A 12,566-nucleotide genomic window follows, 5' to 3' on the forward strand; every position below is an offset into this window, starting at 1 on the left:
AGCACGATGAGTCGACGGAATGAGTTGTGTTGTAGATAAAGCGGCCCCAACGGCACCAACACCAACGGACCGAATCGCGCTGGCAAGAAGCCAATCGGCCACTCCGGCTCTTATCTTACAGTTGGGTAATCAGGGCGTCGCTCGCGCAGCTGTTAGCAGCTTCACGCGTGTGAATCCGGAGCGCCGACACAGACACAGTCGCGCCGGACGAGCGTTCATAGTGCCGGCTCCGAAACCGGTTCCGTGTAGAACGCTCCAGCAGGTGGTGCTGCGCAGTTGATGCTGCGTAAACAAACCGAGACGAATCACGGACAGGGCACGGTCACAATGGAACCGCTTACGACGGCACTGGTGCTGTTGGTGCTCGTAGTCCCGGTGTTGCAATGGCTCGTTGGACGCTACCGGTTATCGCAGATCTACGACAAAATTCCTGGCCCCCAGGCGTACCCGTTCATCGGTACGCTGTATCATCTGTATGGTAAAACACCCGAAGGTACGTTGCCCCGCTTAACACCTTTGCCGCCGAACGCACTAACCGAGCACGGACCCGGACAGATATATTCAAGTTGATCTGTGAGCGCACCCAACTGTACGATGGGATCCACCGGGTCTGGGTGGGGATGACGCCCGAGGTGCGGCTCAGCAAAGCCGAGTACGTCGAGAAGGTCATCAGCTCCAGCAAACACATCGAGAAGGCAAATCTGTACCGCTTCCTGGGCGACTGGCTCGGGGAGGGACTGCTGACGTCGAAAGGTGAACGCTGGTTCCAGCACCGGAAGCTCATTACACCGACGTTCCACTTTACCGTGCTCGACGGCTTCTGCGAGGTGTTCGCCGAGAACGCGTCCATCCTGGTGAACCAACTGCGACCGCACGCCGGCACCGGCAAACCGGTCAACATCTATCCGTTCATTACGACGGCCGCGCTGGACATAATCTGTGGTATGCTTCCGTAGGGCAAACGTTTCCCGAACGTTACCGAACGCTTGCTACATATGTTTCCACAGAAACGGCCATGGGTGTGAAGGTCCACGCTCAGACCTCGGACATGGAGGAAAATGCTTACGTAAATGCGATCTATCGGTAAGCTGCAGGCGGAATCCACAGACCCCACCGAAATTCACCTTATCGTCCACCCCTTTTCCATAGACTAAGTGCTCTGTTTATGGAACGACTTGTCCGTCCGTGGCTGCACCCGGAATGGATATTCAAGCGATCCGCTCTCGGGAGCCAGCAACGGGAACTGCTGCAGATTCTGCATGGCTACACACGGAAGGTTCGAGAGCCCCAGTGTTTGGCGACCCCACAACACTCACAGTAATGACGGTCCCCGCCCGGGGGTTTGTACTTGCAGGTGATCCAGGAAAGAAAGAGCGCCCTCCGGGCAAGTGAGACAGACGGTTCAGCTCGTCCGACGGACAGCGATTCCGTCGGGCGCCGGAAGCGACTTGCGTTTCTCGATCTGCTGCTACAGAGCACCACCGAGTCGGACACGGCACTCTCCGACGAGGACGTGCGCGAGGAGGTGGACACGTTCATGTTTGAGGTGGGGCGTCGTTAACCGAACCGTAATCGATTGCACTTACTCAATACTCGCACCCCGCAGGGACACGATACGACGACGGCGGGCATGAGCTGGGCCCTGTTTCTGCTCGCTCTGCACCCCGATATCCAGGAGCAGGTGCATCAGGAGATTGATTCCATCTTCGGCGACAGTGATCGGCCGGCCACGATGCACGATCTGAACGAGATGAAGCTGCTGGAACGGTGCCTGAAGGAAACGCTCCGCCTGTACCCATCGGTGGCGTTCTTTGGCCGGACACTCAGCGAAGACATCGAGCTCGGGGGCTATCAAGTGCCGGCTCGGACCATTGTCGGCATTCACTCGTACAATGTGCATCGCGATGAACGGTACGTCGCCCTACACGATGCCCTCCTCGAGGCAACTAACCTTCTCTCTGTGACGCCAGGTTCTTCCCCAACCCGGAAACCTTCGATCCGGATCGCTTCTTGCCGGAAAACTGCGAGCACCGCCACCCGTTCGCGTACATTCCGTTCAGTGCAGGGCCGCGAAACTGCATCGGGCAGCGGTTCGCGATGCTCGAGGAGAAAAGCCTTGTGTCGTCCGTCCTGCGGCACTACCGGATTCGCTCGCAGCGCACCCGCGAACAGCAGCTGATGGTGAACGAGTTGATTATGCGTCCAAAGGACGGTGTGTTGCTCTACCTAGAGGCTCGCCGGTAGCCAGCCCTGTGTCCCGAGGCCACCACCGATAATCGCGAACGTGCGATCAAAGATAGCAACAAATAATATATTCACCATCACTGCCGCCATCGGCCGCTAAAGTTAATTATTTCCCATTTTCCGGCCCCCGGGGGTATCGATTGGCCGAGGGTCGGGCTGTTGATTAAGACCTTGAGTTTGCAATCGGCGAGGGATGGAAGCGGTGGTCATTGAGGCGTCACCAGGGAAAACAAACTGGCCGAATGGAGAGCAAGGAGCGTTGTGCCGGCCACCGTAAGATATATGAGGCAGCTCATCAGCATAGTTTCAATGCAGTCGGAGTTTAAAGTGAAATTTAACGCTGCTGATTCGGTGTTCCATCGGGAAGATGCTTCCAGCATAAGTGTTTGCTTGAAGCTGCTCGACATGGAAGCACCATTGATTTACTTAATCAATATACTTTGGTTCAGGTTCAAAATACATTAACCTTCTAACGTTTTTCTTCTCGAACCAATCCCACAGAACAAACCACAGAGGGAGGCTTCTGTCATACGGTCTTCAACAGTTCATCGAAACATTCGAAACAAGTTGTTTAGAAAAATGGCAAAATGCCCTTTCCAAAATGTCTTCGGCATCAAGTCACATACGGATACGAAAGGGTCTTAAACAAGCACCCACCTTTTTGGTCGTATCCGACTTTGTGGCCGTGTTGCGAAATGTTCCAGCCAACGGGAAAGGGACTTCTCGGAGTCAACTCGCTTCGAAGTATCCGTGGGAAGCTGTCGGCGTCGACCGGAGTGTTATTATTGTTTTGTGATCCAAAATAATGAAGGAGCAACAAAGCACACGATGAAATTTCCTTAATTCAGGTTTAATCCTCAACATGGCATTGGCTTCGCGTGTCGTTTGTGGGTGTCTTCGACAAAACAAAATTCAGGACATGTAAAACAAGTCAAGAATCCGCCGAATCATGATGTGTCGTTAGCAATCCTATGTTAGCGTATCAAACTGTATTTCAGGGGAAATTATTATACATTTCCAGAAATCCTGCCAGCCCGGGTATTGCTCGGAAAAACAACGTCGATGGCCGCTGGCAAAACAATCTACTTGAACCGCACCGTTGGCCGCCTCTCCGGGAAGCAGCCAGCACGAATTCCACAAATACGATTATCCGACTCAACACTTGATCTGGCCAAGTCGTTTCGTGCCATAATCAGATATCAGACCCCCACACGCACGAAGAATCAATTAGATTTGCTCGAACATGCACGACAATTTAATTATTTCTAGCTATGGTTCCCCTTATCCCACCCAATCCCTGCTGTTGGTGAAACACACGCAGGGCGGAACCGGTTTCAGGCGGAACTTCGGGAAAAGGACGCTCCCCCGCCACGGCCCATTGAATGTCACAAACGAGACGAAGGTTGTTTGTGGAGATGTTTTAATTATTTTGGACTCGGCAATCTACGGCAGATACATCCCTGGCGTGGCCTTGATGATGGGCGCCATATAGATGTCCGACACTCCGTCTCAAGGATGTCACGGTCACACTGCGGGCGAATCGAAGGCGACGACGAAAACTGAAGGACCGTTACTGTCACGGGAACAAAGCGCGCGCCTCCAACCTTTCCGGGGCGGTCCCGATGGTGAACAATCCTTTTCGAGGAGGTCGAAGCTGGCGGTTCAAGAAGCCACTTCTTCCTGGAAAGTTGCTTCCCTGATGCGACTTCCGGCCGAGACGCCCGGCTATGATGTTGTGTTGACAGGATTGCTGTTCAACGCTGTCAAGATGGCGCAGCTTCGTTTTCTGAAGCGAGCGATAAACACGATGTCACTTCATTATAAAATAATCATTTTCGCCCTTATTTTCAATAACGGCCAACATTTTCGTTCAACCCACGTAGACAACCCACGGCCCACTTCAAAGGCAGTTCGCGAAACCGTTCGAATACAAATTATTTGCGCCACCGTAATGATGTGTCCTTATGAATGGCTGATCGGCCGTTCCGGATCGTTTTGAAAGCGACCGGCCGGAAATCATTTCACCACTCCGCAACGCCAACTACTATTATTCGGGCAAAACCTCCAAAAACAAAATGGAACTGCCCGACTTTGCGACTTCTTTCGACCATTTCCAAACAGTTCTCGGCTTCGGCCGGCCACAATTAGTTAGAGTTAATGAACTGAACCGGAATTAATTAACTGTAACCCTGGGGTGGACTCGGTGCGGAAAATACTCGCTTTTCCGAACCACTACCTACTGGTCTTATTTTGCCACCGGGTACTGTGTATCGAATGTACGCTAACATCCGTGGAACCACACGACTACCAGTTGGTGACGGACGGGTTACGGAGGCGCTTCGGTTCCGTCGTCGGCAGCGTCTTCCGGAGCGGCTCGACAAGCGTCAAGATTATGGAAACGCCGAGCCCGAGCCCGAGTCGAAGGCGGCAATTAATTACGCCGGCTGACGAAAAGTTTCGCTATGAAAAGTAAACCCAATTTTCCAAAAACTCGGCCCGGGCCTGAGGAAATGAGTTTTGCAAATGCAATGACACTCGAAGTCGGCACGGATTCGGCAGCGCACGGTGATGAAAAATGTTGTTGTATTCCGAGCGCCGGGACGGGACCCTAACGAGATTTGGCCCGCCACCGGAAGCGAAACATTTTCGCATCACTGTCGTGAAAACTTCAAATAACGTTTAGCGTAATTGGGCGACCGAGCCAGTGTTCGTAAGTTGCAAATTTAAATGAACGCAATCGGCGGAATCGAGTTGCCAATCCGGGGGCTGCTGCTGCCGCTAGACGCCGGAGAAAAATCCTTGCAGTTCCATGTTCGCCGTCGTGGCTCCTGCTTTGCATATCAGCACACGCGGCCTCACCGACCGCTTTCAGCCCCCGGCAGCCATGTTTCCCGCTTCATTATGGAGACATAAGCCCCGGCCTCCCATCGGTTCCACGCTCAGGCGCTGGCGTTTTGCATATCGCTCTCTCTATCCCTTCGACATCCGGTTTCAGATTCGTTAGCATACGAGGGCCGCACCGACCGCACCCCACATAATAAAACATGGAAACACACACATAAGTAATTAAGAATGTTCGCGCTGTCTGTCGCCCAGGCCGGGACCGAGGACATTTGTGGCACCGTGCCGTGAAGCGAACGAAAGCCATCACTTGACTCGGCGCGCACTAGCGTACCGTGGCCGACACGCTCGGTTTGGGCCCCGAGCCACCGCATACTTGACGTGGAAAACGCCGTGAAAACGCTCTCACCTCTCGTGCCGGGCTTAAGACTCCCGGGCTGCCTGCCGGGAGGATTAGGAATCTTAGGTCCGGCCCGACTGTCACTCGAGAGGGCCTTCGAAGGAATAATTTTTATTACCTCCCGAAACCACTTAACATGGCACCACCTCGTTCAACCGTTAATCCGTGTTTGGTCGTGCCCGTGTTTGGGACTAATCCTTTCAAGCGCCCGACGCGGCGCCCGACGTTCGACTTCAATCGAATTAATTGATGAGAAAAATGCCGGGCCCCCGAGCCCGGCTTAGTTGGGCGAACATGACAGTTACATCGTTTCCCGGGTTGACCCTACCTCGCGGGGCCAAGTCGTTCCGAAATGTTGGTGCAACTTCTAGCAATTGGCTTAAAGTTCGGGAACGGTCGGCTTTCAATTTTCCCGCTTCATCGGTGAGCTGCGCCGTGTCACAAATCGGTGTGCCCGACTGCATTTGCCCTCTAATGCCCACCATTAATCTCGTCTGGCAAACTTCTCCGTGTCGGTCCAGCAACGGCGGGACCGGGCGGCCCGAAATAGCATTCAACTGGCAAACACGATTACGAAATCACTTCCTTTCCATTTCATTAGCCTAATCAATATTACATGAACCGTTCGGTGGTCCCCGAGAGAGAAAGAGAGAAAAACACACATCGGCACGCAGACGCCTCCCGCACGCACTTCCGGTTTCGTGTGTTCAGACTGGGGGCTGGCCATGGCTGCAGTGTTCCTGTGAAGCCACGCAATGGGTCCACCTAAGCGTCGTTCGGGAAGAATCGTTTGAAAGCAGAACTTCCAACTCGTTTGCACGTTTCCTTGGCCGCGCACGTGCCTCGCCCAACTTTTCCCATATCGGACCGAAAATTATGCATCCATTCATGCAAACTTCTCACCATCTTCAATCACTCTCCCGCTCGGTCGCGTGAGAATGGACAGCGAACCGGCAAATCGAGATCGCCCATTACGATCGGGGATTTTTCGCCTTCCTTTTGCCTGCCTGCCCAAACTTTGTAATGGCAACGTAACTGGCGTCCTTTTACGATCGACTTCGACTTATCGGGCGAAAGTTTAAGGGGGTGTCCCGGCACGTCCCGGAGCTCACCCCGATAGTGATCATGTCTTAATCCGAATCCTTCCGCTGGTCTCCGGGGAACGGGAAAACTTAAAACAACCGAACGTTGATTAAATAAATCGCGCACACAGACCATTATGGGGTCTGCGAGCCAACTTTACGATTGGCCATTATAAAGCCGTTAAACTTTACGCGATGCGATGGGACCACTAATAGCATCATCGCGACGTCGGACCGCGAACCCAGGTGTATTATTATTTCGCTATTTCGCTGGTAGAGATTTGCAGAATCGGGCACGCTTTATGGCGGCGCCCCAGCCCATAACTTGAGTCTGTCGTCGGCCAAAAAAGTGAGACACGGCTATTCCATCAACCGGCGGTGTCACGTACCGATAAGAAGCTTGAAGCGGCAGAAGTTTGTCACTCACTTTACGAGCCGTCATCGTCGGGCGGGGGGCGGCGCAGCATAAAAAAGGTCGCATCATGCGCTTGCCGAAGCGCAAAACTATCACCTGGCCACCGATGGCCCCGGGCGCGCATTGATTAATTCCCAAAACGGAGATGACACGATGCTTTTAATACACTCAGCGTGGCGGCCATCAATTTGTGGCACTACTCATCACATCATTTTCACCCCGACGTCATCGTCACCACACGGCACCGTTACACGGGGCATTAATCAGTCCGATGCCGCCTGTCCGTCGGTTTTATGGACATTCTTTGGACTTTTCGCCAAATCACCCAAGTTAATCAAACATGTCAGCGAAGGGCGGCCGATGGGACAAATTCTCATCACACTTTTACGATCGGCTGCGCATTCGAGGTACGAGAGTCCGGAACAGGGCACTCTCCGGCGTGGGCTCCGGAGAGCCTTAAACCCATAAATAAATATTACTCAGTGGTAGCACCCAGCCAGGGTAGCGTCCTCTGCTGAGACCGTGCGCCCGTTTCCCGTTCGAACAAAACGGACTAAAAGGTATCCCTTTTCCCACGCAGCATCATTCTCTCTTTGTCTCTCTGTGTCTCTCTGTGTCTCTTTTTTAGTGTATGGACAGGGAAAAGTACCACAATTGTTCCGACCGCGGGCAGTCGAGCAGTGAACCCAACCGACACCCACCCATAAAGGACCCAAATTGACAATCCGTTCCCCGTCCGCTTCGCTCGCCCGAGTCGCGACATTTGACGATACCTCGACGACGTCATTCGAAGAAGATGAACGACCGGCCAACGACGGTACATACATCGTGCGATGCGTCCCATCTTCAGGAGACGCTTCAGGACGGACCATAAACCGTCAGATTCAAAAGATGTAACTGGTACTTCGGAGCCGTCGATCCCGGCGGAGCTCGACGACAAGCGATAAACGCGAACGCAGGGAAGTGGCATAAAATGAAGAAAGGGCATATCGTAAGGATAACGTAATGGGCGACGAGCACGCACGCTCCGCGGCCCCGGGGATCCTTTCTTTCTTCCCAAAACCGGGTAACGGTTTACAATTTTGCCTTCGGTCCCCCTGTAGGTCTTAGGTGGGGAGCTTTAGAGTAAACAGCATGGCCCGCCAAGAGTTAAGCAGCCGGGAAACCAAAGCCTTCACTAGTCCGGGCCAGATATGAAGTGTGTGCCACTCGTTACGGCGAAGGCTTCCACCGCACGGCACGGGCTCGGCCCTTCGTCTACTGGGAACTGTAATATCTTGTTACTCTCGGTCTTCCGCCGGATCTCGAATCGTTACCCATCGCCTGCCGAAGGCTGCCAGCGAGTGGCAGCAGCGGCGTGTGCAAGTTTACGTCCTCGCGACCTCTCGAGGGTTCCATGCCAACCCATTCCGTTTACTGGTAACGGTTACCCCGGCCGGTTTGGTGGCCGGTCTTTCCTTCTAGCCTTCCGGGCTCAAAACCGGGCCCTCGGGGTTCGTTTCATGCCCGGAAGCGCTGCGATACATGTTATTTGCATAGCATCGCTCGAATGAGCTGCCCGGGCCGGGGCATTTTCTTTCTTTTCTCTAATTTTTTGCCCACTCTGCACTCATTGGCTCATTCCAGGCGTTCGGTCCTGGCTCCGGTTTATGGACGGGCCCCGCTAGGGAACGGTTCGCCGTATGTGCTTAACCACGGTCCGCTGACGTTTATGGCCCAGCGGCATAGCTCGCGCTCTGCTTCCGCTTTGTTTCTTATAACCTACTCCCGATCGGGAGAAAGCTGAAGCCATTTGAGAAAACTTCCCCTCGGATGTCAGAAGCCAACCGGCACTCGCCGCCTTCAAGCACATCCTACTGCCAAACAGTGCTCTCAACTGCGCTCTTCAACACTCAACACGGTTCATGGCCATTGGTTAGCGGGCTGGATGCTATTTTCAACATTGTTCTGTCGAATCATGCCTGGACTAGCCGTTAGGATACATAATGAGAATCAAAATTTAAACGGAACAATCACACATTAATGTACATTGAAGAGGTAAAATAGTGTTTCAGAATCAAAGTTTGACATTTATCGCTACGCATGGTACGATTAAAAATTTGACAGCGAATGTAATTTTTCTACTACACCCAGACCGGTTAACCGGTACGGTTTGATCCTTTTTCACCGTATAAGTAAAAAAAAGTTTCTACTGTGGCCAAAAAATATCGGAAGCTCAACTGATTCGTCAACTGTCCTCCGAGCAGCCTCTTGAAGCCTCTACAGCTGCATCGTTCTTCGGAGACTCATTGGTCTTCAAACATCGTATGGAAAGGTGTACAAACACATGAGCCGTATGGTTTCTTCTGTAGAAAAAGTAAACCAAGCAGTTTTTTTGCACACTCGCATGCTGAATAAGCAACTCACTAACTGTTTACCCTTCGTTTGGAGTATAAATTAAAACACGATAATCAAAGCGTTGGAATTGAAAACATTGTGAGCGAAAGCGAATGGACAACAAAAGAACACCATAAAAACAGTGCTTTCCGGCGCTAATGTTTACATCCTCACGGAAACCCATGTTTACCGTAGAAGTGGGCACCGTTGTTAGGGGCCGCCTGAATCGGACTTCAAAAATAGCATTTTTCCATTTTCTCGCCCACCACCTAATTCATTGTTCACTGCCCGTACATGGCGATCGGCGGCCACCACAATGAGTCGCAACGGCAAACCCGTTCCGAGTTGTGGTTTTCCGTTGCGAGCAGCAACACCCAGCCGCCCGGAGTGCTGTCAGTTCCGCAACAGGTATGGTGAACCGTCACCTGGCGCCGGTATGTAGCATGTATTGTTTTCCCAGTAAGTCCGTGCTTTCCACACGTCGTCGTCGTCGTCGTCGTCAGCGTCTGGTAGGAATAAGCCCAATGTGGCGAACGTCTGCGGGTAGTGAGCATAACACTTGATGGCACTTCGTGGGTTTTTTTTTCACTCCATCACTGATGTGCGGTGGCTTGGGACCGACCTCACAAATCACGCCCTCCCCTGGCAGCCCTCCCTGCGCCGGTGTTTCCGGAGCGGAGCACACTTCAATCAGCGTTAAACATGGTCGTATTTTCCAGTTTTCTCTGGGAAATTGCGATCCAGCACACACAGTACCACGCGCCGCTAGTGAGCCATGACGCGTGTGAGTTCTGGGAAAGTAGATTCTATTGTTTTGCGTCGACATGGTGACCGTGAACCGTAGACACATACACGGCAGGGCACAAATAGTGTCGCTGGCGAAGAGAAGGTTAAACGAGCGCCACCGAAACGCGAAAGTAGCAGAACGAAATGGAATCAATCGTTCCAGTGCGAAACGAATCCTGCGAGCTTGCTGCCACCGTGCCGTGCGTGCACCAAGACGACAAACCGACAAACAGCTGTCATCCGTCGCTCAATTACTGCCACGAACATCCGTGCGAACAGTTAATTACTTGGGCGCCGTAAGCGAACGGGAGGGATTTTATTTTAATTCGGTTCGCCGGTCGGGCAAAAAATCGGGCACCCGTGGAGGGTTTGCGTGGGAACGCTGGGCGCTCGCTTTAAAATGGCCTCCAATCACATTTGCAAATTTCCACCCGATTAGCATAAAAAGGACCGCTCGCTCCCACCCGGGTTGAGAGCTCCGGTTTTTCTCTCGCTCTCTCTCTCTGTGTCTGAGATTTTATGTTTCGGTTTGCCGGCTGGCCGGCTCCGTTCAAGAGTTCCCGGGAGCCGGGTAGATGAGTGCATAAAATTTGTGAAAGCTGATCAAGTATTTAAAACGTTGCTTCCGAGTTCGTCCGGGGCTTCGCTGGGGTCCAGCCCCGCAAGAGCCGTGGGAAGGTAATGGAAAAACAAACAAAGTAACTTGCCCCAGTTAGCGGGTAAGTAAAAGTTTCGTTTCACTCACCCAAAACAGCGCCAAAGTTTGCGCGGATGCCAAACTGTTTGCCCGTGGTTTTTTGGCATGGAGTTGAAATTAATTTTCAAAATAAAACCCGCCGCTTTCAACTACACTGCGCTACGCTATTTACTTTTAAATAGCAAATACAAACTTGTTGGGATGTACTGGACGGTAATGAAACACACCCAGTTTGCAGTCCCGTAACCTAGGGGCCCTTCGCAGCAAAACACGAATATTTAATGCATGATCGGCATACATGTGTCCATTTTGGTTATCTTAGGTTCATGACCCGCACCCGGGGAAAAGGTCCCGTGGCTCATTTGCATGGCATCAGGAGCCAACCGTACATCAAAAGCAACATTATCAAAAGGGGCCCACCGGCAAAAACCCGATTAATGCTCCCGTCCTCACGTACTTCATTAAAGCGATCGCTCTTTGTCCCCTCACGTGTGCGTGTCTGTGTGTTGCATGCAGTGCGACAGGTTTTATGACCTAGTATTAATGTCATCCTAACTCACGGACAACCCAATATCCCCTCCGTTGCGTCCGCATGGGAATGTCACCAAGGGCAACACCGTAAAAGCTACAGCCCAAGGAGCAGCAGAATCCCACAATCATCCGTTTGGGATGGATGCTGTCACGTAGGACGCATGCACGAGGCCAACCAATGCCCGACCCTTGAGGTCCTCCCCGGGGGCGGGTGGTTGGGCACATAAAACGCATCGCTGACCCTTTTCAGCGGGAGGACCGCCGCCGGTCCGTGTGTCATGTACAAGCTTGTCCATTTAATTCGCCGCACACCAACCGGCCCGTCTAATCTAGCTATTTGGGAAGATTGCCTCTTCCGGGATAATTCCTGTTTTTCTTTTCCGTTGGCATGACGAGAGGCAGCTTAAATACCACCCCCAAACACGCCGCGACACCTCACACCGGTTGTGGGTTGGGTACGCCTAAGCTTAAGGGTTTCGGGACCCAGCTACGGGTATGCTGTGGACATAAATATCCCAATAACGGTGGTAATCTGCACAATTAAATCGTTCGAGTTCCTGTTAACATTAACAAAAATATTTACGACGAGTAAGCTTCAACTTTGTTGAATATTTCCAACATCTTAGGGTAATATTTAATAATATTATTTAGTCATATAATTTAATAATTGTTCACCAAAGTGATTCCCTTTTCATTCAATGAAAATCTCTTTCCTTCGTGTGCAATTTTCAGATGAGCGAAAAAACAGACCCGTGACGCCCCGTCACGATCAATGAGAGAGCCTTTGTTCTCCTCATTTGTAAGAAAATATAAAAACAAATATCCGAAAATAAACGAACAAATAATTCCTTACATCCATTCCGTTTCAATTCGATTAGATCATTTCCCAATCAACTGGGTTGCTTATCTCTTTCACAACCCGAATAGGGCGCATAAGCGTGCCCATATGGACGGGAGGATATAAATGCTCCCCTCCATGGACCCCATAGACAAATGCATCGCTTTCGATTCTCCGTGCCACGCGAATGTGGCTGACAGTGGCTGAAGTTCAATCAGATTCCAGCTATCCACCAGCGATCCGGCCGAGGCCGGGGATGGCACATCGCGATCGATGCTCACTCGCGAAACCGGTTCCATTATCATACTCACGCATTACCGCGCCACCACACGTAATGTCCTCGAGTCTCCGCAATG

General features: G+C 52.0%; 1 protein-coding gene across 1 annotated transcript; it reads left to right on the forward strand.

Moving 5' to 3' along the window:
* The first annotated feature begins 229 nt into the window (after positions 1-229).
* LOC131211797 (cytochrome P450 4C1-like) lies at positions 230-2,689 on the forward strand. Its single transcript, XM_058205419.1, has 7 exons — positions 230-493; positions 556-942; positions 1,008-1,083; positions 1,150-1,276; positions 1,355-1,546; positions 1,607-1,911; positions 1,971-2,689. The coding sequence occupies exons 1-7, from the start codon at positions 280-282 to the stop codon at positions 2,242-2,244; spliced, it is 1,575 nt and encodes a 524-aa protein (XP_058061402.1). The 5' UTR covers positions 230-279; the 3' UTR covers positions 2,245-2,689.
* Positions 2,690-12,566: the final 9,877 nt, after the last annotated feature.

This window comes from Anopheles bellator, chromosome 2 (assembly GCF_943735745.2).
Source record: "Anopheles bellator chromosome 2, idAnoBellAS_SP24_06.2, whole genome shotgun sequence".
Lineage (NCBI taxonomy): Eukaryota > Metazoa > Arthropoda > Insecta > Diptera > Culicidae > Anopheles > Anopheles bellator.

Excerpts from the sequence above, each read along its gene's own strand:
- LOC131211797 (XM_058205419.1), top strand. The coding sequence starts at position 280 with ATGCTGCGTAAACAAACCGAGACGAATCACGGACAGGGCACGGTCACA. Across the intron at positions 494-555 it reads GTATGGTAAAACACCCGAAG|ATATATTCAAGTTGATCTGT; the intron begins GTACGTTGCCCC and ends GGACCCGGACAG. Across the intron at positions 943-1,007 it reads CGCGCTGGACATAATCTGTG|AAACGGCCATGGGTGTGAAG; the intron begins GTATGCTTCCGT and ends ATGTTTCCACAG.